Source organism: Galeopterus variegatus, unplaced genomic scaffold (assembly GCF_000696425.1).
Source record: "Galeopterus variegatus unplaced genomic scaffold, G_variegatus-3.0.2 Scaffold227, whole genome shotgun sequence".
Lineage (NCBI taxonomy): Eukaryota > Metazoa > Chordata > Mammalia > Dermoptera > Cynocephalidae > Galeopterus > Galeopterus variegatus.
Genome location: NW_007726338.1, coordinates 686,729 through 713,682, shown reverse-complemented (window position 1 = coordinate 713,682; position 26,954 = coordinate 686,729). Strand labels below are relative to the sequence as shown.

General features: G+C 41.1%; 1 protein-coding gene across 1 annotated transcript in view; it reads right to left on the bottom strand.

Annotated features, from left to right (window-relative positions):
• Positions 1-26,954, bottom strand: part of FBXW8 (F-box and WD repeat domain containing 8) — a 116,237-nt gene that overhangs the window by 66,447 nt on the left and 22,836 nt on the right. Inside the window, exons 3-4 of the mRNA XM_008566166.1 lie at positions 17,993-18,157; positions 13,756-13,844 (exon numbers count right to left, since the gene is read on the bottom strand). Coding sequence (XP_008564388.1) covers positions 13,756-13,844; positions 17,993-18,157 — 254 coding nt within the window. The remainder of the gene's footprint in view (positions 1-13,755; positions 13,845-17,992; positions 18,158-26,954) is intronic.

Sequence of the window (26,954 nt, the reverse complement as noted above, 5' to 3'; positions counted from 1 at the left end):
AAGGAATGGGGTATCAAGAACGCCTTTCCTTTCCTTTTACACTGTTATAGCCAATCTGCTACCCTGAGTTCTCCCATTAAAGGGATCACTAGCAGAAATGTGTATAAGCAGCACTATTTACACTTACACACACACACACACACACACAAGACAGAGATGCTGCAGAAATACTAAGAACTACTAGTCTTACAGGCACAAGCTTTCTAATACCTCATCCATGCATCAGATTTGACTAATTAAAGTCCCTAAAGACTAATTGATTTGCTGAAACAATTAAATCTTGCCTTTAGCAGCCAGACAATGCTGCCTTCTTGTGAAAAGCTCTTGCTGAAATGCACGACACTCCCTGGTCTTGCTCTCTTAGAAAATAGGAGTACTCACTTTCTCCTCCTACTACTGCCACTCCAGCAAACGGCTCTCTCCATCAAAGCTGAGGCAGGGCCAGAACCTGCTCAGAAGCAAGGCCCCTAGGATGATGGAATTGACCAGATGCTGAGATGGGGTGCTGCCTGCCATTGAAGTATTCAAGCTAAGTTCCTTAACATCTGCTACAGAGGGTTTCATTCCATGTGTAAAGCAACTGTGTGTCCTGGGGGTGGGGTGGTTAGAAATGCTTTCAAGTGCTTCATGATGTCCCCATACAAACATAGATTGCAGGCAATTTTAAGGGGGGGGTTCACAGTCTTCCTGAGGTCCCAGCCATAGTTCCTTCAGGATTTCTTTGTAGAGCTGAACAGGATAAGGGATCTGAGATCTGAGATCTATTTAATCACTGAAGTCTATGACATGATACACTAATGAAGTAGCTATAGAAGAACAATCTCAGGTGAGGTAAAGAAACTAAGAATATGTTGATTCACGAGAGCTTCATTTACTACATGTAGTAGTATTTCCCTCAAATTGTTAATCTACAGTAAATACATACATTACATAACCCACAGGTCATTCTGCCACACCAATTTCCTAGGTTGAAGAACTCGGCTCCCTACCTACAGGACAGTGCTTGGAGATTGTGTCTGTGGTATAAAGGGCCAAATAGGAGAGAAGTGAGAAGTGCTTTCTTTTTTCTTTTAAAATTTATTTATTTATTATGAATATTCATGAGATACAAAGCTAACTGTCACCCCTCGGTCCATGATGTGAGGGCCAGATTCCTACTGGGGGCATACCCATCACCAGAAATTACTTTTGTACCCTTTGTCCCCCACCCAATTATCCACCAACCTCCCTCCCCTTCCCCCTCTCCCCTCAACTCCACTTTGTAGCCCTAGGAATATTCCCTCCCTCTGTTGGATCACGGCGCTACTGTGGTCTTTCTTTTCTTCCTTCTTTCTCTGTTAGCTCCCACATATGAGTGAGCACATGAGGTATTTATCCCTCTGTGCTTTGCTTATTTCACTCAATATAAGTTTCTCTAGGCTCATCCATGTTGTTGCAAATGGGAGAATTTCATTCTTTTATGGCAGAGTAGTATTCCATGGCATATGTATATCACAGTTTCCTTATCTAATCATCCACTGATGGACATTTAGGTTGGTTCCATATCTTGGCTATTATAAACAGAGCTGCGATAAACATGGGAGTGCAGGTATCCCTTCCACACAATGATTTCCATTCCTCTAGATAAATACCCAGAAGAGGGATTGCTGGATCATATGGAAGATCTATCTGTAGTTGTTTGAGAAACCTCTATACTGTTTTCCATAGTGGTTGTACTAATTTACAGTCCCAGTAACAGTGTAGCAGTGTTCCCAAGAAGTGCTTTCTAAAATTGGACTGCTGTACCTGTTTGACCACTGATCCTCTAGTACATAGAAACACTCACAACACTAGTTTCCTTAAGCCTGACAATGTGCAAGTGAGGGCAGATACTGATATTGCCCCAGCCAAACCATGGCCACTGGCTCCCGGGCAGTAGTCTGGATCCCCCTTCTCAATGAGGAACACCATACCAGAACACATACCTCATATCCTGCTGCACCAAAACTACCTGGCTCAACTTGCTACTCCCAAAACGACTCAGTCCTCTCCCTAGAGGAAGGCCACTGTTCAGCTACAGAGAGAATTAACAGAGATAACATGTAAGTTTCTAGATTGTGTGAGATTAGATTCTTATGGTTAGATTACATGTAAAAGGAACTAGCCAATTCAGAAAAGATGAGAAAGACAGCAACGTCTTTCAGAAATACAGAAAAGGTGGGCCGGCCCGTGGCTCACTCGGGAGAGTGCGGTGCTGATAACGCCAAGGCCCCGGGTTCGGATCCCATATAGGGATGGCCGGTTTGCTCACTGGGTGAGCGTGGTGCTGACAACACCAAGTCAAGGGTTAAGATCCCCTTACCGGTCATCTTTTAAAAAATAAAAAAAAAATAAAAAAAAAAAAAGAAATACAGAAAAGGTAAGTGAAAGAAAAAAAGGAATTTGGGAGATCAGAGAGCTAAGGAACTTTGAGGAAAAGAAGTGCACAAAGCAGGAAATGTATCACTTCCTGCCTGTCTCGGGCACTCTGTGTTTTATTAACTGTACGTACACCACACCAGTCGTCTTCATGCAGTTCTTCGTGGTGCCCCCTGAGGGCCACAGTGGGGAAGAGACAGGGACAGAGAGAATTTTAGTGGCCTGAGCTCCAGCTCCCAGCCCCTTTACATGAAGAGTTATGGGGCAAAGCAACAACATAACAAAACTTGAAGAAAAGGTGCTTTAACTGCAGAGCCAGACAAAAGTGAACTATGAAATACAAACTGTTGATCTCTTTCCTTATTTCGGGGGAAGAGGATAGAGGGAGGGCAGGGATCCCATGGAGAATAGCACTCTATTAATATCTAAAAGGTTCCTGGTAAGTCTTTTCTTCCATAAAGGAAGTTGTCCCACTCACACTGCACCTCCACACGTCTAAAATTAGACACATTCTCTCCTTAAAAAGCTTCAGCTCAACGACCAACTAGCCTGCTTCTGAATTCCTTATTTTTGTCAATGGTATCATCAGTCCCTGATCTTTGGTACAAAAACGGAGGGACATTTCAATACCTCCCTTGCCCACCACCCACACTGCTATGTATGTACAGGTCACCAAGCTCTTTCTGTTCTCATTCCTAGAGATGACAACCTGGTCTAAATCCCTCAGCACCTCCCATCCTGACTGTTACAGTCTCCCTGCTTCTGAGCCTCTGCCACCTTCAATCAACCCTGCACAAGCCAAGCCCTTCGAAATACCTGATCAACTGAATCATTCTTCTGGAAACACTCCCTTTCTCCCTGCCCTCCACAGGAGACCACGGCCCCTCACTACGATATACCTTGATAGCAGCCGGGAAACCGGAACATTTCCCTGATGGCGCATGCGTGCGTGTGTGCGTGTGTGTGTGTGTGTGTGTGTGTGTGTGTATCTAACTGTTTGTCTGTGTGTGTGTGTGTGTGTGTGTGTGTTTATGTGTGTTTATCTAACTGTTTGTCTCCTACTAACCTATAAGCCTTTGAGGTCAGGGGCTAGCTCTTGTTCACAGCCAGAAGAGAACAACCTGACACCTAGGAATCCCTCTGTAAATACTTAACTCTCAATGCCTTATTGAATGAAGTTTCAATTACAGGGCCTGCCAAAAACCCTCCACATGCCTGCTTCCACCACTCTCCCCAGCCTCATTCTGCTCTTCCTTAGCAGACAAGCTTCCAAACACTCTTGCATCTGAACCTTGGCTCCATTATCCACCTTTCTAGAGCCTTTCTCTCATCACGACTCAGCCAGTGTGGCTCAACCTTGGCTGTACGGTAGAGTAACCTGGAATGCTTTTAAAACTCCAGATACCCAAGGACACCCCAGACTAATTAAATCTGACTGTCTGGGGTGGGACCAGAGGCGTGTTTCCCAAGATGCAGCCAAATTAAGAATTACTGACCCAGCCCTATCCTACCAACCTTCAAGTTCTATAGCACAGGCCTTCCCCGCCTCCATGAAGCCTTTTCTGACTCTACTACTATGTCCTTTATCTGAAGAATCAGTGTTCATTGCTACATTCCATATGTATAGATCATGTCTCCTCAACTTGACTGTGAAGTCCTTGAGAAGACCCTATTGAAATGCCATAGCCTCCATCACAGTGCCTTACACACAGCTGATAATAAATAAATGGTGATTGAGAGGAGGGTGTCACAAGGAACAACCTGACTGGTTGAGTGGCACCTCTTTCATTCCCACAGCTCACCTTCCAGTGCTAATGATTAGCAAAACACCAACAATGCACACATCAATATGCATTAGACTTCTTGCATTTACTTCCAAACTGATTAAAATATAACTCTATAAAACACGGGACAAGCTAAGTTATTTCTGCAAACATGAAATTTTCCATAGAAAATTTAAATTAACTCTATTCTTCATGGCCAAAGAGCATGATAGCAACACAAAAGTTTTGCTGCCAAATGACTCCAGAGGTAAAATATAAAAGACTCTTTTTTTTTTTTTTTCTTGTGGCTGGCCGGTTCAGAGATCTGAATCTGTGACCTTGGGTTTATAAGGCTGCACTTTAGCCAACTGAGCTAACCAGCCAGCCCCCTGTCTCCTTTATTGATAGGAACAGAGAATAAATATCCTATTTCAGCAGGTAATGCGTGATGACTCAGCAGCAGGCTCTAAAACCTAACGCAAGTGAAAGCAACCATAGCAATGGGAGTTAGACTCAGTGCTAGTGATCTCACACTAAAGAAACAGACATTTTCATGTGGGGAAGATACTGGTTGGGGCAGAGGGGCCTGGACCAAACCCTAACTGTGATCTAAAAGTGCTTAACAACATTGGCCAGGAAAAGCAAGAACGGATATTGAATGGAGATAGGAAAAAAGGCTGATTTTTCTCCAGAGCTCCAGATGTCTTTATCGCTGTCTAATGACAATTACACTCAACCAATTAAGACTCTACTATGACAGGTGCATTGTCAGTAAGCCTCTGGACCCCAATGTTGATGGCTCTCTAATTAGTTTGTGTGTAAAGTACAACTGCAAGTAATCTATTAACTGATGTAAGAATACTAAAGAAAAACGGAAGAAGCCTTTTCCAAATGAGTAAGGACGTGCCCCAGCCCAGGCCATGGACCAGTGAAACCGAATGCTTGCCCAGTCTTTTTTCGCTTGGCAAGGTTGAGTTTACCTCTAAATAGGTCAGAGACCACAGCTGATTTTTTGTTGAAAGAATGGGAATAGAATCTCTCAAGCTCGGCAAGCCAGAGCAATTGCCAATTTAGAATGATTTACTACCAAAGACCTTTCATTAACTAGTAAATTTCCAATAAGCAGACTACTTATTTGGACTAAGAGACCAGAAAAAAAGAAGGAAGAAATGCGGTAGCTAAAAGCAACCTTTAACCTTTTCTCTTGTATAAACATCCAGCAGGGGTTCCATTTTGCTCCACAGTGCCAGCTCTTATTTGCTAAAAGAAATTTTTTTCAAGGCTCTTCATAACAACGTGGGGGGCTGTTTTAAGAAGGCTGAGAAGTAGGGTTAAGTGACTTACCCAAGGTCATAAGAAACATTTTAGTAGCACAGCTGGGATCAAAATGTGCCCTGCATTTTTCTCAATCTGCTGCTTAGCCAACAAGCCACTCTGCCTCCTCAGATGACAGTATCTTTAAACAAATACTGCTTTTAAAAACCATCCCTATTTAAGTGCAATATAAGGAATTTATTGTTTTCAATATTGTGACTCAGGCTTGCAGGACAGAGCCCCTGCCCCTAACCTATCAATTGTATCACTATATCTCAACTGGAAGGCAAGAAGCCAACAGAAAAGCTCAATAGGCTGGCAGCAGGAGTGTGAGGCTGGGCAAATACAATCTGAGCCTCCCATACCTGCTTTACAGGTGCTATGGGAGGACATATAGAATGGCTAGTGAAACTTCACCCTCTATAGGGACATACTCTTGCAGCTACTCCCAAACAAGGTCACAACTCTATTCTGATCAGGCACCCACAGCAGCCAAGAGGAGCCTTGTTATAAGGACTTACACCAGGAACAGCAAATGGTTTCATTTGTGTGTCAAATCCAGTAAGTTGGTAGTGGCTGCCTAGAGCGCTGTGTTGAGAAGGATTCTAAAGCTGTACTCCATCCAACTCATCAGAAAAATAAATACTGTAATGGATTATTAATGACCACTGCTGATGCAGGAGTGAGAAAGGGCAGCATCTCTGCCTAATACAAAACTCTACCTGGCCAAGGCTAGTTATCCTTCCAGATTCAAATGAAAGGTCACTTCCCAGGAGGAACCCAGCCTGATGCTAAGCCTATAGGAGATGCCTCACCCCAGTCTGTTGTGGTGCTCTGCTCTTCCTTTACAATACAGTGTGGGAGATGCTAGGGTAACTGCCAGTAACCGTATCCCTTGTCAGCCTGTAAACTCCTGTCAGCAAGGGATGTGTGTGTAGTATTCATCCATGCTTAGTGAATGTTGGCTGAATGGATGAATCTACTGGTTTAAACCTAGAAAACGGAAATGGTTTAAAGCCTACTGAGCGATTAAACAGAGGCCCCCCAAAATGCAGTGCCTACATTTCAATAAACATTTATGCCCTTAACATGTTGAGGTTTTAAGAATTATTCACTTGCTCTATACTTTGTTCGGTAATACCAAAGATAACAAATCAATAAAAGCAAGAGTATTTACTATTTTCTATGAAACATGACTATGTTGTATTATGCAATTAACAAAATGAACTCAATCCCACGGTGCAGTCTTTCTGTGGAAATGCACTACTACAAACATCAAGTGGAGCTTAAGATGCATCAATTGAAAAATAATGAACATCTTAATGGACCTTACGAGATACATGCACTACACACTTAAAACTGTTTTCCATACATCTTGGTTAATCACAATCAATAGAGCCAGAGTCAATGATGATTATGCAGAGTTATTGTAGCTGTGGCCCTTTCCATTATTCCTTAGAGAACCAGAGATGGATAAATGCAGTCATGAGTTCACCAGTATTTATTAAGGACATTCTGAAGCTCCTTCATTAAAGATATAATAAATGTAATGCTCTCCTCTAGATGCTTATCAATATCTTACCTCAGACTTATTTACCAGAAGAGCATGTATACCTCACAGCAGAAAATAAATAAATAAATTTAGAAGTATTTTTAAAAAGAGGTCCCTAATGGGTAATGATCAAATTCCTTATGGGAAACAGCCCGATGCCATAACAAGCAGCACAAAATCTACACAAAACAAGGTTGAAAGGAAAACTGTCAAGAGAAGAAGTTTTCTGAAGAGGAGAAAGATGAAAAGTATGTCCTGAGTAAGTACAAATATGGGTGACATTTATCTAACACAACTTTATCACCAATCTGTATTTACAAAGCATCTGTTATCTCAAGAGCCTCAAAGTAATCCATAGGTATATCTGTTTCCTATACATTCACATGAAACTAGCAGAGTATTAGAAATACCATCCTTGTGGACTTCAATTCCTAAATAGCAAATATTTTAAAATTCAGGGCAAATATATACTATTTCGGATCAGTACGACTGTTAATATTTTGGCATGGCACACAATCAATAGAAAGGTACATTTTTAATTACTGGGAAAAGTGGAGGAAAAAAATGACTAAAGCCAAATATTTCATGTTACCTTAGATGACTATGTTTAAACATTTTTCCAATAGTTCTTCATTATAAAACAATGATAAAATTCCACTGAAGTGCTAATAGAAAAATGACCCAGTGAGGCACACACCGAATTTTATATATATCGGCTGGAAGCTCCAAATTTTGCTTCATGTATACAGAAGACTGGAAATCCTTCCAACTCTGATGTCCAGGTTGTGTAGACAGAGGTAATAAGGATAAAAACAAATCTGAATCAGGTCATGACTGGCAGCTGAAGCAACAGCCAGAGTTCACATGGTTGCTAGAGAGAGGCGTGGGCAGTTTTGCTATATGTCTATTTGGGCAACATGCCTCAAAGGGAATGAGACAGTATGGGAAAACTGAATATTTTTAGGGAAAGACAAGAGCTAATATTTTACATTAAATGATACAGTTTTCCCTTAAACCACTTTGGCAGAGAAACATGGATACACAGTTGCTATTCCTTCTAGTAAAGGCAGGAACTGTGTGCTAAAAAGGCAGATCACATCAGCAGAAAATAGGGCAGAAAGACATTTAGGAGTACTGAAAAAAACCTTGACACAGTAAAGATGCTTAAACCTTAGAAGGAAAAAATGGCCCTCTAATGTGAATAGAAAGTGTGCTTTCTTATGCAAACTGAAATTCTTCAGACTTATGAATCTTAAGTAACAGTGAGGAGGGAGTTTATTGGGAAACACCACCATACTCCTGGGCTTCTGATAAAAGCTTTTGGTAAGCTAATGGCTTAATGGTTAGCAGAGCTGGCACTGGGGCCTCCAAGGAACTCCACGTTTTACCTGAGATGTTCTCCTTCACTAGATGGCTCTCCTTCACCACTTATGGCAAATTACACCTAGCCCTACACCTCGGGTGTATACTGCAACCTTTCTTAACTTCCGGAGTGCAGCCAGGGAGAAGAACAGTCCAAGTGTCACAAAACAGAACGGGGATGTTTCCATATCTCCTTTTCTTCCATTCTTTTTCCTCAATGATAAACATATAATTTTTAAAAATTCTAAAATTCGAAGAGCTGTCACCACAAAACACAAAACAGACAAATGACACATTTCCTGATACTTATTGTCAATAAATTTTCCACATAACATCTTTTTTAAAATACAAGGAAAGCATACACTAAACTTCACTAGCATTTCAGGATTGACAACAGATGACAGAAAAAAAAGCACTCAAAGGCTGAATGTTGAGAGAATGTAAGGTAGCTTATTCTGTAGAGATTGGTGACTTCTGAACACAAATTTTTCTCGTTAAAAAAATGTGAGGTTTTAGCCAGAAAAATTGAAGTAAATGTTGTTTCTGAATTGCTTAGTCACAGTTAAAGGAACTTTCTCTTATCTAATCAGCAAAGAAAACAACTGGTTCAGGTATTTTCTGGGATGCTGCATATCACTGCTAAGCGGCCAACTGAGACCACAGAAAGGCAAGAGAAAGGGCCAAGGAGGGAAGTGGTATGTAAAGGAAGCTCAGTGAGTGTGGAGTCACAGGACTGTGAGGACACTTTATTCCATACACACTTTCCTTAGTTTATTGGCTCTGGGACTGGTGTTAGACTCTGAGGGAGCAAAGATGCCTAATACATGGTCCCCATGACTTCAAGAGGGGTACAGTCAATAGGATCAAGCACTGCCAAGAGGCTAAAGAGATGGGCTAAGAAAAGGCCATTGGTTCACTGACCAATAGGTCACTGGTGACCTCTGAGAGCACAGCGCAGTGGAAGGGCTGGGACAGAAGCCAGCTCTCAGGAGGTTAGAGGTGGAGAGGAAAGAAGGGACGCGAACTCTCCCATTATTTATGGCACTGACGGGAAGAAGGGAGGAGGTATGTTCAGCAGCAGGTTGGAGGACTGGTTTGGAGATTTCAAACCAAAAAGTTAAATTGGAGAGAAATTGTTGAGGGATGTGAAAGCACTCTAAAATCATTTCTTAGTCTAAAAATGTCATAAAAATGCATTCCCCTAAATCCAATAATTCTACTTATGGGACTCTAGCCTAGGAAAATAATCAGGAATGCGAGGGTAATGGAAGAACTTTAACTCTTTAGTCTACACACTTATATGGAATTTAAGGTTTCTACATTAGCACGTGTATTATAACTTTTACATAAAGAAGATTTGTAGTACAGAAAGGAGAAAAATCTGCAAACCTCTGTATATGAAATATTCATAACATTCTATAATAAAACACAAGAAATGACTTTAATATCCACTACTAGGGAAATGAATAAAAAAATTAAGATGTAATTCTTCAAGGAGTTTTTACAACAAATCAAAAAAAGTAATGAAAAGTATGTAATAACATGGAGGGGAAATCTCATAAGTTTAGTTTTTTGTTTTTTGGTTTTTTTTTTTTAGAGAAAAGGCCAAAAATGTAATGTAGGCTATAAATATATTATGTAAAAATACGTATAGAAATACAGGCTGAAAACCAAACCATACACACCAAAAACCATAACAGGGGTTGTGTTACATGCTAGGATTTAAGTGGCTTTCCCTTCTCCACTTTCTAACACTTTTGCAAAAACACGGTTTTACTAACCACTTCTATTTTTAAAAAGAAAAGAAAGATGCATGCCACAAAAAAAGCAACATGATGCTGTGACAGACAAGGCTTCAGAGCAGCAAATGAGGGCTAGCGCAAGCAGCTCTGGTGCCCAGCTCTACATGTGGGCATTACAGAAGCGCGGCAGGATGGTGCAGTACACGCGTGCCAAGCCTGCTTCCCAGCCTCCATCACTCTACATAAAATGGGGTTGTGGAACAGATGATCTCTAAAGCTCCTTCCAAGTTTAAAATCCTATGACTCTAAGTTGAAAAAACTAAGAAATTAGAGAACAGACAGGAGAAAGTAAGCATTTCTCCAGTTTCCCACATTACATGTAGTATACAGGTGGTAGGGGAAGGGGAAGTCTGTATTAAATTTTAATGCTCACTCCATACAAAACATAGACAAGCACTATAGAACACTTTGAAATATTACATACTACCCTTAATTTTAAAAGATGCTTACAAATTAACTGGAAAGAAAATACATGGCTGTAAAGTTAAAAATGATTTCTAAGTAAAAGAACAATATAAAACAAAAATGTTTAGATGAAGCTGAGAGGCTTACATGATTAGCTGCCCTATAAGCTTCAGGTAATCACTTCTCCAGGAGTTATGAGAAGAGCAGATATGGGGAGAGGGAAAGTTTACTGGGCTAGAATGCTACAGAAACCTATGGGAAGAGACAGGACTGGATTGACCTTAAAGAATGAGTACTGGGTTTCTTTTCAAGGTGATGAAAACATTCTGGAATTAGTGGTGCTGGTTGTACCACCTTGTGAATCTACTAAAAAAAAAAAAAATCACTGAATTGTACACTTTAAAACGGTGAATTTCATGGTATGTGAATTATGTTTCAATTAAAAAAAAAAGGATGTGGTCAGAGATGACTAAATAGAACAGTGTAGAAAAAACCAAAGGTATAGCTGAGGAGAGTAATGAGGAAAAAGGAAGGTTGGAAACAAATTTCGAAGAACTCTGAGCATCAGGAAAAGGGAACTGGAAATTATTCACATGATAGTAAGGAAAGCAAAAACTCATGGACAAAAGAGTGAACCATCAAAAGCTTTGAGAATAATGTCTGTTTCCCTGCTGGAAAAGCAAGGCTCTGTTAAGCAGAGGCCACATCTATTTACATGATAGGGACTCAAATGTCCATCACGTAAGTTTATGAGTGAATGACTATTTTAAGGTTACTCTGGTTTTGTGTGAAAAGAAAAGTAAAGAAGAACCAAGACTGGGTCAATTGTGAGGCTAACTGCAATAAATATTAGTCTAGGACTAGGTAACATGACCCTAAACCAGGAACATTTACAGAGAGATGGAAAGTAGGAGAAGAAAGACATTTCACAAGTCTTTGTTACCCATCCATGACATGAAATATGTTTAAAAGGTTTAAATGCAAAAATGTTTTATAGTTTAGCTCTAGATACGTAAGACTAAACCTCTGAACAGCCACTTGTGTAAAAGAAAGAGAAAAAGGAGGGGAAGAAGAAAAATAAGAGAAACACAAGGTAAGTATAAGAGAGAGAAATGGTGAGGTGGCCACTGTCTCTTTAAGAAGCTCCTTGGAGATACATAACTGTACAAAGCCTGGTGAATACAACATTGATTGGGAATGAGGTAACCACAAACACCGCTGTCTCAAATGAAAAGGGATTCAAGATCTGACCCAGAAAACAAGCATCGTAACCACCAGATAAAATTTTAATGATAAACACAAGATGCTCTGCATATAAGCAAGATTGAAGTATCTCATGCTCAACTATAAATGTAAGGTTCTCTTAGAAAGAGGAGCCGTGAGGAGCCTCTCTGACCCACAGATCAAGTTTCATCTTATCGATCCAAAAACTCTGCCATTGCTTTGCTTTGTGCTGGCATAATCTGTAATGTTGAACAGACCTCCAGGGAACAGAGAGGCAGGGAAAGGACTGGCATCTGGACTCATAGTCAATCTGCCTTTTGGGAGTTCCACATCCAGATAAGAAATTTGTAACTGGCTTTCAAGATTAAAGTTTCTCCTTTGTTTCTAGTTTCTTTTATGACTCTTTCAGTCCAGTCTCAGCATTCTGTCCTTCAGTGTCTTCTGACACACTAGGTGGAGACCACTTTAAGCTAGAGTGATACAAGTACCTTTTGGAGTTGCTGCTGATTTTCAGAATTAGTGGGTGAAAGGACCTTGCATTTCATGAGCTTTTAGACCCACATTTTAGCAATGAGGTGCAAAAGCCCAATGTCATACAACTGGATGGATGGAATTCCAGATTTCTGGTCCATTAATCTTTCTAAAAATAATAGTTCTATAGCACTCTCAACAAAGGCATTAAACTCTAAATTACAGCCTGTAAAACAGAGGCTAAAGAAAAGTGTTCCTCCTGGGCATATCTTGTTTAAAGCAAAAATACTTTTTCATAGGCACTGCATACCACAAAATATTAAAATAATCCGACTGTTTGGCATTTCAACTTAAATGGTGCTCATTGAGGAATGTGACTTAAGGAAAGATTTTTCTTTAAAGAAAAAGACTCAGCTACTGCTAGTTTGTAAGTCCAAAGTTGGTTTTTGTTTTTATTTTCCTACAGGCAAGACTTCCCTGAGGTGGCTTACTCCAAAGTAGATCCAGACTCAGAAGTTTAAGTGTTCTGGCCTCTACTTTATGGCATTAAGTATACAATTTGAGACTGTAATTCAAGACACCTTTCTAATCCAAAATGAAACTTGAGCTTCTTATTGTACATTAAAGAAATACATAAATGCACCTCTGTAGCAAAACATGAAGAATTCATGAAAGTGATTTTTCGAACAGAAGCCAAAGGAATTTACAGAGGTTAAAATTAAATTTCTTGGCCATGGAGACAAATAAAAAGCCCATTTCAGGACAATTTAATTACTTAATACGTACTACATGGTGGGGAAGGAGAAGGATGTGTGGCCACAGCCCTTCCTCACAATAAAGCCTCCAGAACAGAACTTGTTTGTGCCAACACTTATTATTCTTGCTTGACTTTTATTTTATGTCTTCATAAAATACAAACCATTGGCCTTAATGACATCTCACACAACATGCCACAAGAGTAATTCACAAGCTGGGAAAGGCATATTAAGATGAATGGGTTACAGATCTGTGCGACAACACTAGCTCTCACCAATTGCTCCCGAGCTCTCGAATCCCAGAGAGCAGAATCCTGGAGACATTCCATTTTAAACACGGGCTATCACTGAGGAAGGGACATACTCTTGAGGGAAGATAAAGTCGCTGGTACTCAGGGCGGCACATAAAAAATGAAAGACATGAAGATGAAGAGCATTAAGTGAAAACGGTTTTTGGGGCCGGCCCGGTGGCGCACTGCTACAGTGCGCCGCTTGGGAAGTGCAGCGGCGCTCCCGCCGAGGGTTCGGATCCCACATACAGACCGGTTCCCGCTCACTGGCTGAGTGAGGTGCGGGCGCAACACCAAGGGTTGCGATCCCGTTGCCGGTCCCGGTCTGGTACGGGCGCGACACTGAGGGTTGCGATCCGTTGCTGGTCACGAAAAAAGACAAAAAGGAAAAAAAAAAAAAAAGAAAATGGTTTTGCTTACCCAGCAATGACAACGCCATCGTGAGAATGCACATCACATAAAACTGCATCAGGAATGTGTTCCAGCTCGCTCACGGCACCTTTGCGATTCTGCATAAGGAAATGGGGGATGCAGTTTATACTGTTCTTGGGGCAGCCAGAAGACAAAACATTTCGCTTTCACCTACATCCCATAGCAATTTTCCATGGCATCTACAACATTCAAAGTTATCTGGGTATTCAAAAGGGCAAAGATGACAACACATTAAGCTAGTAAGTGTGTATGAGTTACCACATACACAAAAGGCACTGAACTAGAGGGCAGGGGATGTGTGAGACACTATCCTGTCCACAAGGAGGTTATAGAATACGAAGGCAATATGTGCACACAAATTGCTACAATCCACAGTAGGCTGGTAAGTATCTGCTGGTAGTGGCAGATATCTGAAGAAGTTTGTAAAATATGTTAAAAAGTTTTAAAGATACTTTACCTGTAAAAACTCTTATAAGACCTCTCAGAATAAAATGAAAAATGACATACAAATACATAAAGATCAGGATGGGGAAAAGGAAGAGAAGAGATGAAATTCTTTTTCTTTCTTTTAACTGACATGTAATAATTAGAAATGACATTATTTCTTATTGAGAGGTCAGAGGTGTTTTGGAAACAGTATTTAAAGGAAACCCTAAAGCCTAAACATGGGTTGCTCCTGAGGAAGAGAACTAGGTGGTGGGTGGAGCATGGTGAGAGGGAGATGTATTTTCCACTTTATGCCCTTCTGTGACTTTTGAATTACTTTACCATGATTATTTATTATTGATTCAGAAAATATATTTAAAAAACAATTATTTTTTAAGTAAAAATAAAGGGAATCTGAAAGGATATAAAGTATTTACATGTGAGAGGTTAGGAAGAAAAAGACAGTTAATCCAAAAAGCAGGCATGAATAAAGGTATTCAAGAATGTCAAGTAATCAAGAATTTCAACTTTGCCAGACTAGCAGAAGAATTAGAAATAGTGTGTGTAAGTGCCAAGCACAATTCTTAACATACACCAAATGTTCAACAAGTGGTAGCTGCTGTTATTATCATTTACATTCTCAGGAAAAAGATGATGACAGCCATCCCATGAAGATCTACATTCATTAAGCAGCTAGACTCCAGAAACCATGCAAGATAACTTGCACAATGACCTTAACCTATCTGAGGGCCAAGTCTAAGGGCTGAGGGACAAAACTGGACACATCCAAGTGGAGCTATTCTACTATGGAGATATAGGGAGGGAAGGGAAGGATTTGGGAATCATCTCTGTGAGGGCCACAGCCAAAGTTACAGGAACAGAAAAGATCTTTTGAGGGAAAACGTATTGAAAGAAAAAGAGAGGGCTTGAGAAAAAAACCTGGTGCTTATGGAATTTACTAATTTCTGTCAGGTGGTTGCCCTCTCCCTCATGGGCTTTAACCCCACTCTGGAATTCTAGTCGTTGAGAGGTCCTAGAATGCCAGAGTTAAAAAGAGTGTATGCACACACCAGGAAAAGGAACACTATGGCCAACACAACCAGTTTATCAAATCGTTTCCAGATTGGCTCTTAACTGCAGGTCCAGGTAAGTTCTTGCATTTACAGGTCATCCCCATGTGGAGATACCTGAGAACTCTGGGGTCCCTTCTGGGGTTTCCCCAGACCCTGACCTGGGAGATACCAAACCAAATCACCTGCCCAACCATCCTGAAGGGGACCACAAATAGTATGGCACCACTGTATCTGTGTGCAAAGGCCTCGGAGCTCCGACAGCCCATTCTGCCCAAGCACTAAGCATGGACCAGGCTCCACAGCAGAAGTGTAAGATGTACTTCAACAGACATTCCTGCGACATGCTGTGAGTGGAGCCACTCTTAGCCCCTCTCCAGAAATGAGAAACGGAAGCCTACAAAGGTAAAGCAATTTTCTCTGACATGATCTTTCATGTTCTGATAAGGCTTTCTTTCATTCTAGAATTATAATAATAATAATCCCATCATTACATTTAATGAAACAGTTATCATTTAAAATTTCACTCAGCTGGCCAGTTAGCTCACTTGGTAGAGTGTGGTGCTCATAACACCAAGGTCAAGGGTTTGGATTCCCATACCACCCAGCTGCCAAAAAGAAAAATTACATAAATAAAAAATAAAATTTCAGTGATGTAGTCTTCACTGTTAATAGTGTCAGGAACTGTGCCTGAGACACTGCAAATAGAAGTACACATTCTGCCCGCAGTTCTACTCCAGTTCACTCAGCCAACAACCATTTATAGAGCACTTACCAAACACATGGGGTTTGTGCTTGTTAGACAAAAACAATAAACACAAATTCTGTTCAATTTTACATAGCTTGTATACTGTTATTAAGTGCCAAACACTATGAGGTGAGGTCTGTAAACGCTTTCACTTCTGCCAGACCAAATGTGGATATACCTGCCTTCCTCCTTGCTTTCTCTATCACCAAAGAGGAAGCAAAAAAACTTGGCTGCTACTTTCTCTGTCACAGCCTGACATCTCTGAATTTGAGCCAGGGGACTCTGAATATCTCCAGCTCTCACTCTCACAGATCTCAGAAATATCCCTCCTTGCTGGACAGAAAGGCCCCAATTAACACCCAACTCTCAAGCTTTCTTCAAATTGCAGCCCCTCCTCTGCTTTTCTGGCCACAGTTTGCCTGAGCAGCTTTCTTTGTCAAACCTTTCTGCCTGTCTTTCACCTATGTCCATCACAGAGACCTAACCAGGCACACAGGCAAGAGGGCTGGGAGGTCCCACCAGATGAGTTTATTATTTACGTGAATGCAAACAGAATCTGTGGGGCCAGTGTGGCTTGCCTTAGTGACTTTCTTAGGTCATTTTCTTAATAGCTTAAGAAAGAATAGGGGCCAGCCCGGTGGCGCACTGAATAAGTGCGCCGCTTGGGAAGCGCGGCGGCGCTCCCACCCAAGGGTTCGGATCCCACATACAGACCGGTTCCCGCTCACTGGCTGAGCGAGGCGCGGGAGCAACACCGAGGGTTGCGATCCCGTTGCTGGTCCCCGGTCCGGTACGGGGGCAACACTGAGGGTTGCGATCCGTTGCCGGACACGGAAAAAAGACAAAAAAAAAAAAAAAAAGAAAGAATAGCTACCCTATTTCTCCTCAGAATGGTGGTTCTCAACCAGGGGCAAGTTTTCCCCCCAGGGAACATCTGGCAATGTCTGGAGACATTTTTGGTTGTCACAACTGGGGGGAAGAGGAAAATATTACTGACATTTAGTGAGTAGAGGCCAGGAATGTGGCTCAACAACCCGCAATGCACAGGACAGCCCCCCACAACAAAGAATTATCTAGGCCTAAATGTCACTAGTGCTGGGGTTGAGAAACCCTGAATTAGAAAAACACTGCTCTTATGAGTTCTGCTAGAAACTGTGTGAGGTTGCCCAGATCAAGCATATTGGTCACTAATCAGGTTAAGAGGTGACTAGGGACAGACATGCACATAGGCAATATGTCACCATCAGTAATGAGCAAAAGCTTGTAAATCTCAAAGTCTATTAGAATTGACCTGTACAGGAGAGGAAAGAGTATAATTCTATCCCTTCTCTGCAGCTGAATATCCAGCTTCCCAGGTGGAAAAGAAACAATGCCACCACAATGCTGCTGTGTCATGCCCCAAACCGCTTTATGTAACACAGTTCTTGACAGTTATCTCCTATACAAACACTTCCCTGTGCAAATTCTCTTAGCTGTGATCTAATATTTCTGTAGAGACTTTGAAGTGATAAATGTTATGGAAGGAAGCCAATAGGTTATATGAGGGAAGAGAAGACAGTGCTTAGAAATGTTTAATAATCTCTCTTACAGTTACTGGAAATGACATTTTCAGCTACTCTTTTGCATGCAAGTGGTTCTTTTGCTTCCTTGGTCCCTCCAGAGGGTTGATGAAAGTGAAAGGGGGCTGCACTGGGCACTCCTCCAACGACCCTACCCATCAGAGGGGAAGTCACTGACAAGCCAACCTCACCCTTCCTCTCTGGAGAGCAAGAGGATGCTCCCAAATCTTGTGGTTGAAAATGGGAGCAGATATTTTAATGGAGAACAAGATGGGCAACAAGTCACCACAGCTGAAGGGGCTGCTCAGCATCCCTCTCTCCCTTCACTTTTGGAAATTAATTTCAGGCTGTAATCAAAGGCTTGGATTCCCATGTCCTTGTAGGGTATTCTTGTACAGGTAACGATATTGGCCACTGCATACCTTCCAGTTGGTTCTTAACATGTGTTCCCTGGCGAGGCACTCTTGGAAGATGAGCTTCCAGCAAGAATAGTCAGAGATGCTGCTCTCTGGAAGGTGCCCTTCCTGCTGGCACAGCCTGTACCACAGCACTTCATCTTCTGCAATCACCTTCCACGTCTTGCTCACCTAGTACAGCACAAGTGACACAAATGTCAAATTCTGCAATTAGAGAAGCCCCTTGCCATCCAAAAATCAATCAACACCTATATTATTGCCCTGGGTTTATGGCAGTATAAAATGTCTCATTAACAAAACACTCTGAAGTGAAAGAAAATACAAGCAAATGTTTCCAGTTTTATCTTTCAAGATTTCGAAATTGTTGTACCACCATGTAATACACATTATAGACTACTCAGTTAAATTATTATCTAACAAGAGAAAAAATGCACAAATATAATTAATACAAAAATACAAACTTTAACACGGTAATTACCTACACAATCATACACAGCTTTTCAGAACAGACTTGCTTTACTTTTTACCAATAGCACTTGTATTTCCATCTTACAGAACTGGAGATTGATGGCCTCTGAAATGGAAGGCTATAATAAAATAAATACCTGTAACTCAGAACTTCTGATTGTATAAGAAACCCAAATTTATATTACATGTAAGAATTTAGATTTTAAATGTATATATATATTTTTAAAGTTTAACAAAAAACTCAAGCTGTTAACTAGGATTATAAGATCCAATAGAGAGGGCCGGCCCAGTGGCGCACTGGAGAGTGCGCCGCTTGGGAGCGCGGCGGCGCTCCTGCCGAGGGTTCGGATCCCATGTGGAGACCGGTTCCCGCTCACTGGCTGAGCGCACGGTGCAGGCGCAACACTGAGGGTTGCGATCCCGTTGCCGGTCAGTAAAAAAGACAAAAAGGAGAAGAAAAAAAAAGAAAGATCCGATAGAGAGAAATTAATGTTATGTGTGGCCTGAATTTCAACTCCCAACAGTATCCAGAGGAAATGGCCATTTTAGCCATTAGCGTTTTATTTTCCAAACCTAATTTAGGGAAACAATGGATTTACTTCATGGGATAATGTGAAAAGTTGGCCAGACTGCAAGATGGACTCTGCTGGCCAGATGAGAAACTGATCCAGGAGGTCAACATGATCTGGGGTCGGAGACACATTCTGGTAAAGAAGGAACAAGTGCTCAAGTTTTCTGCCCATCCTAAGGTTGAAACTCACTTCTAATAAAGTGAGAGTGGTGACCACTGGTTTACAGTAAACTGTGCTCTTTAGCACTCCCTTGGGTCCACTTCAAGACATCAAAGACAGAGACAAGAAGAAAGAGCATGAAACAAAGTAAGAATGCACAGCATATGCACAGCAGGCTCTTGCTGCACAGGGTGCCTTGGCTGATGAAGTATCAAAAGGGAGTTAAAGCTCAAGCTGACTGAGTAAAGATCTCTGGGAATCTGCTTCTCCATAAAAGCAACAAGAATACTGTCCAAAATAGTCACAATCAACTTTTTCAGAACTCTGAAAATTAATGAAAGGTTTGCAACATTATGAGAAACATTTATTCAAGAAAAATGGCTGAGTCTCAGTAAGAACAGTGACCTCTGGGTCATTTTAACTTGTACTAATCCCATCTCCTCCAGCTCCATAGTAGTCTTAAAAACTAATAGCCTTGCGGGCCGAGCCCGTGGCGCACTCGGAGGAGTGTGGCGCTGGGAGCGCAGTAGCGCTCCCGCCGCGGGTTTGGATCCTATATAGGGATGACCGGTGCACTCACAGCGCTCACTGGCTGAGTACGGTGCGGCCGGTCTCAAAAAGGACAAAAAACAACAACAACAACAACAAAAAACTAATAGCCTTGCAACTATGGTAGCTGTGAAAACCAGCAGCCTAGCTGCCACTGGAGGGGCCAGATGGTTTTTGAGCTCCTCCAAAATATATTCCCCAGAAAACTGTTACCATTTGACCTGTCTGGCAGCTTGCTGGAAAGCTCTATCCTCCAGGCTTGTCTTTATCTGAACTAACTGAGCTCTTCCTCTGTCCTATCTCCAGGGCATTTGTCCAGTACAATAAAAGACAACTGTTTGACACTGCAGCTGCCTGAGGTGGCACTTCCAGTTTATGTTAACAAGAAGCTGACCAAAAAAGCCTAAGCAGAAAAACTGGGGAGTGGGATTCCATGTGGGGCTTTGAAAAGCTCTGATATCTTCCTGGGAGTCTCAAATGCCATGTGCATGTGCCCAGGAAAGACCTGAGAAGGACCTGATCTCTCCACTCTGGCTGACCTTGAGGCTCTGCACAGGCAGGAAATGAAGGCTAAGGCAGAGCTGTAAACGGCTGGAACAGTGAAGAAACAACCCAACATACAGATAGAACCTCAGCAAAGGCTGGGAGACTTATTGATTTGATGGATTTAAGGAAATCTCTGTCTAATCATTAGCTAACCAGTAAGCTAACTGAGCAGAAACTTCAGTGGCCACAAATGACAAAGAATACAAACTAGTTAGTCCAGAAAATCCACTAAACAAACTGCAGCAACAACAAACAGCAATAAAAAATCTGCATAGAAAGGAGAATCTGATTTCTAGAGTTGCCACATTATATTATTTAAAATGTTCAGTTTTTGATGAAAAATTATGAGATGTGCAAAGAAACAGAAAAGTAGAATTCATACATAGGGGGAAAAAAGCAGTTAACAGAAAATGTCCCTGCAGAAGTCCAGACATCAGATTTACTAAACAGAGACTTTATATCAGCTATTATACATGTGTTCAAAATACTAAAGGAAACATGTCTGAAGAAATAAAGGAAAATATAAAAACAATGTCACGTCAATAAAGAATATTAACAGAGAGATAGAAATTATAAAAAAGAACCAAATAGGAGTTCTGGAGTTGAAAAATACAGTAACTGAAACAAAAAATTCACTAGAGGGGCTCAACAACAAATTTAACTGGCAGAAAAATCAGCAAACTTAAAGACAGGTCAGCTGAAAGTACCCAGCCCAGGGGAAAAAAAAGAATAAAGAAAAAACTCCAAAACAACAAAACAAAAACCAAAAAAATGAAAAAAATGGACAGAGCCTCAGAGACCTGTGGAACACCACCCAACTGTACCAACATATGCAAAATGAAGCTATATTGGAAAAGTTTGGGTATACTATTAGAATTAAGTGGGTATTAATCCAAACTACATTGTTTTAAGTTAAGATGTTCATTATAATCCTTAGGGCAACCATTAACAAAATAATTCAAAAAAAGAAACAAGGGAATTAAAATGGGCATACTAGAAAATATCTATTTAACACAAAAGAAGGCAGTAATGAAAAAACAGAGGAACAAAAGAGACATAAGACACACAGAAAGAGGCTAAAATTTGCAAAGTGAAAATTAGAATCTAACAACCCAGCTTGTCTCAGTCTCAAAATTTCCGATTTTCCATCTCAAGCAAACTGTACCAAAAATAATCATTACTACAGTATCTTATTTAACCAAAAGCATGTCAAAGCAATACTGACTGACATAACACTGATGGCACATTAAAGTTCTGGTTTCCTTAAATTACACTTCTGTTCCATGTGTGACAAACAGACCACCTAAGTCACTTTCTCTGTAGACATGGACATTTTGCATGGAATGAATAGCATCAGAAGTTAAACCACATGGGGCCGGCCTGGTGGTGCACTGGAGAGTGCGCCGCTTGGGAGCGTGGCGGCGCTCCCGCCGAGGGTTCGGATCCCATGTGGTGACCGGTTCCCGCTCACTGGCTGAGCACGGCGCGGGCACAACACCGAGGGTTGCGATCCCGTTACCGGTCAGTAAAAAAGACAAAAAAAAAAAAAAAGAAGTTAAACCACATGGCATAAATAAGTAGCAAGTCTTCCATCATTTTTCTGAACCAAAACATTACACTGGCTCAAGTCTTCAATGGTTTGGAAACTGAAGAATTCAGAGGGGTCTTGGAGATCAACCAGGCACATTTCCTCATTGCAAGAAAGCTCCTCCCAGTATTGCTGGCAGAATGAGGTCACAACAATCCCGGAATGCTCCAGTGAAGGGCTGGCCTCCCAAATCAGCCTGATCTACCACAAGGCAGTGTGACTATTGGAAAGTATTCCCTTCCACTACAGAAAACTAACTCCACCTATGGCCCTGATTTTGCCCTTTTGAAGAAGACATCTATTCCCTCTTACTCCTAACAGTCCCTCAAACAGCTGAAAACAGCCATCACATTTCCCCTTAGTAATTTCTTCATAGGTCTAAATATTATTCATTTCCTTCAACTATTTGTCATATAAGAAGTTTCCAAACCCATCACTCTCCGAATATACCTAACATTTGTATATCTATGGTGTACCTCTTCAAATGTGGTACTCAGGACTGAACAATACCCCAAATATGGGCTGTCAAGTGCCATAACAGAAAACTCTTATCAGACATTAGTTTGCTGCTTCACTTGTTGTAGATACATTATCATGGATACTCAACTAATGGTCCACTAAAGCTTCTGGAGTCTGTTTAATTGATTAAATACTTAAGGCAGACAAAAGAGGTGTAAAGAATATTGTGAATACCCATAGACTCACTAATCACTAAGAAATAAAATACTGCTAATAAGCTTAAAACTCCTGCATATCTGTCACTCTCCACATTCTCTTCCCCCCAATGGTAAGCTGAATGTGGTGTTCATCATTCTTCAGGGTTTTTATAAACACAAACTGCAATTAGAAGAAAAAAAAATGTCCCAACTTCTTTCTTCCACAGCGGTTTTTTTTTTTACATGTAAATTCTAAACTTTCTATTAATTTTAAATCCCACCTCACTGCCTGCTCCATACCCCAGCATTTTAGCTGCTTCAGATCAACTTTGAATCCCAATTCTGTCATCCATTGCATTAGCTACTTCTCCCATTCACAAGTCATCTGCAAAATATGGTGTATGGCCTTCATATCTTAATTTTTTTTTTTAAAGTTAACCAGGATGGGGCTGAGGACAAAGCCCTGTGGCAAACCACTGGAGCCCACCTCCCCGGCTGACATGAATCCATTAAGCAGCCCAACCTGGGCATGGCCACAGCATCAGTTACAAGTCTACTTAACCACGCTGTCATCCTACTCTTTTCCATCTTAGCCTTAAGGGCTCAGGGAAACAAACCCTCATCTGATCACAAGTGGTCAGGCAATAAAGAATGGGATAATGACTCAATAACACTGGAGCTCCAGTTTTGACTAGACAGAACACTATGGTTTTGTTCTTGGCATGATTGGTCCACAGCTGAGCCTACCTATGACACCCGGGTGGTGTCTGTCCATCTGTCTGTGCCAGGGCAAGCCTGAGCACTAGACAATCATGAAGCATAGACAGGGTAGACCAACATCAGCTGTGATGGAGCCAGGCCACAATTCAAGTAGTTCCAGAGCAGAGTACATCCCCTAACAAACCCCTGGAAGTCAGGATTAAATAAGGTAGAAGATAAAGAGTAATATACAGAGACCCTCACGGGTTGTCAAAGGCAGAAAATGCTAACTAAACACAGGACAACTTTACTCTGATCTTTGGGATACATGAGCCTTTTTTGTAAAAAACATAAAACATAAAATTTTGTAAAAATGATTAAGAATAACTATGAACAAAAGACTCAGAGTAGCTAAGAGATCATATACACATAGTCATAATGTCATTGCACAGACCAGCACTTCCCAAAGCATGTTTAGTAGAACAACAGCTCCTCGGGTATTGATAAATTACTTAAAGATTCCATGGTCAAATGGGTTTACGGAACACTGGCTGAAATAAAACAAAGCATGATTCTTTGTTGCAGGACTTCTGAGAGCTTTTAACTAACTGACGTGTTGTATATCTCTAAGAAGGGGATATAGGAAGCTACGTCTCCTGAACTTATTTGGTTCCTGACCTCTTCTTGCAAGGAGTATCTGAAAAGCCCAGGGCTCGGCAGAATTCACTTTATATAGAACACTGATATGGGTTATGGGTCAATCGGTTAAGAAATGTGTTGGCTACTAACTACGTGCTAGGCACTAAGGTCAGCAATTCTTGCCTTTCCATCTCGATCTGCCAAACGAATAGATACTTTTTTACATGTGAGAGACATCCCATGTGTACGCCAAGATTGGGAACTTCTTCCCCATGGTTGGGAAGCTATAGAGAAAAGTTTTGGTCTCTGCCCTTATAGTCAGGTTGGATCACAACACTGGCCCCAAGTTTGGGGAGGGAGGGAGCAGGGGAACAATCTCTTTAATTCTATAGTCCAAAAATTAGCTGCAAGACTACTTTTTGATAGACAAAGCCTCTGAATCAGCATTTCAGGAAAATACAAATCCAGTACGAAACTAGAAAATCCCAATTAAATTAAACATTCTGGATGGGTTTTCATGAGAACTAAACCATACAAATTTCAGCCACTTTAAAATGAAGAAACTTTTTAGTGGGACTTTTAGAAAGTCTCAAATATATCAGACCTTAAAAACTTTGGAAGCTGAAAACAGATTTTTATATGAGCTTCAAGGAATGCCAAGTCGTTTTAAATAACACAACCTGAAATTTGTACAACAGGGTTATGGGATGAAAAACTGAGAACAAAAAGTTGATGTTTTGATGTAGCATTCACATCACTAACCCCAGATCACAGTGCTTAATCTGTAGAAAATAATATTCAGGATAAAGTTTAAGTCCTGGATAACAAAAGAACTCTTTGAGCGATTTATAAAAAGCAGAGGTGAGAATTACTTCCAAAAAGGGATCAGGATTGTATCTACAATTAGGTATTAAAAACAGAAATGTGTCCTCAATTTCTTTAGCAAAGTATAAAGGATGAGTGATTTTTTTCTTCTTTTAGAGAACAAAAATGACAGGTTTTAAGAATTTCTTTTAATCCTGAAGGAAAAATCAAGAAGGAAAAGACCTAGTTAAACTTTCACAAGCAAATTTTAAAGGGCCTCACCAAGAGAAAATCTTTCTACTTGTTTTGATTTCTTAAGCTATATTAAATTTAGCAGGTTTACGAGCCTGAATTTTCCAAAGTCTAATGGTCTTTCTTCAATACACCAGAATTGGAATGGCCCTACTCTGTAAAAGCTCCACTGAGTGAGCCTCAGCTGCAAGAACTTGCTAATAAAAGTGTCTCCAGCATTTTGCTTTATAGCACCACTGTGAGTTGCAGCATTAAGAGGGGGAAAAAAAAAGCTCTTGGCTCAAAAATTAGCTTTATTAGCTCTGCCTGGATTAAGGTTACCAGTGAGGCTCACAACAGGAAAAAGTCTCTAGACTTTTCTATTAGAAACAGAAAATAGAACGTGTTCTATTCACAGGTTCACATACCAACTCTACTTGAGGAGGACATGCCATATGACAATACTTCAAAAAGTTCGTGGAGAAATGGAATTAAAAGATAATATGAATCCTTCTATGAACTTTTTGAAAACACCTCATGTACAGACAGCTCTGTGTGTACTCATTATCTCAATTTCCTCTCTCCCCATTTGCCCTTGAACACATTAGCATTTCCCCCACTACACCTCTGATTCTAGTCAAGGTCACCAATAACCTCCAACTTACCAATGGTCATTTCTCAGTCCTCCTCTTACTTGACAAAAAGCAGCATTTAACACCTTTGATCACTTTCTCCTCCTTGAAAACTTTTATCCCTTGGTTCCAAGGGACTATGCACTCTGAGCTTTCCTCCCACCTCACAGGTAATTTCCTCCTCAGCCTCCTTTGCTGGCCCCTCCTCATCTTAGCCTCTAATCGCTACGGTGTGCTAGGGCCCAATCCTTGAACCTCTCCTCTACCTACATTCACTGTTTTAATGTTCTAATTTGGTTTCCCAGCTTTAAATACCATCGATGTGCTGGTGGCTTCCAAATTTATATCTCCAGCCCAGAGCTCAACCAAGAACTCATCTTCAGCCGCACATCCAACTACTGATATTCCCCCCAAACATGCTCATCATACAGACTTCTCCTTGTCAGTAAATAGTAACCTCGTCCTTCCAGCTGCTCAGGCCAAACACCATGGAGTCCCTGTTGTCTCTTTCTCTTCCCACATCCAACCAATCAGCAATCCTGACTCTGTCCAGTTCTACTGGTTTGATCCTGGTCCCAGCCACCATGTTCTTTTGATTTCAGCAGCCTTCTAACTGGTCTCCTTGCTGCCATTCTTGTCCCCCTACAGCTTGTTCTCCTTAGGGTAGCCAAAATGATCCCTTTTAAAATATAAGTCAGACCATGTCACTCCTCTGTTCAAAACACTCCAACAGCTTCTCATTCAGAACAAAACTTTAAAACTTCAAGTTCCTTGAATGGATTAAATGCCTTTCACATTCTGACCACATCTCCTCTTACTCTCTTCTGCTCACTACACCCCTGTATTAGTTTCCTGTTGTTGCTCTAACAAACTACCACAAACTTAGTGGCTTAAAACAACACAAGTTTATTATCTTACAGTCTGGAGGCCAGAAGTCTAAGATCAAGGTGTGGTCAGGGCTGCATTCTTTCTGGAGGCTTCAGGGGAAACTCTGTTTCCTTATGTTCCCCAGCTTCTAGGAGTCACCTACATTCCTTAGCTTGTGGCCCCTTCCTCCATCTTCAAAGCCAGCAACATAGCATCTTCTCTCTGATCTCCTGCTTCCTTCTTAAAAGGGGACTTGTAATTATATTGAGCCCACCTAGATACTCCAAGATAATCACCCCATCTCAAGATCTTTAACTTACTCACATCTGCAAAGGCCCTTTCACCATGAAAGTTAACATATTCATGGGATCCAGGGATTAAGATGTGAACATATTTGGGAGGACCATTATTCAGCGTACCACTTAGACCTTCCTGCTGTTCCTCAAACATAAGAGGTGGCCTCTGCCTCACATGAGCCTCAGCTGCACCTGCCCCAAGGCCTTTGCACTTGCTATTCCCCTCTGCCAGACACCTGCACAGCTTCCTTCTTCCCTCCCT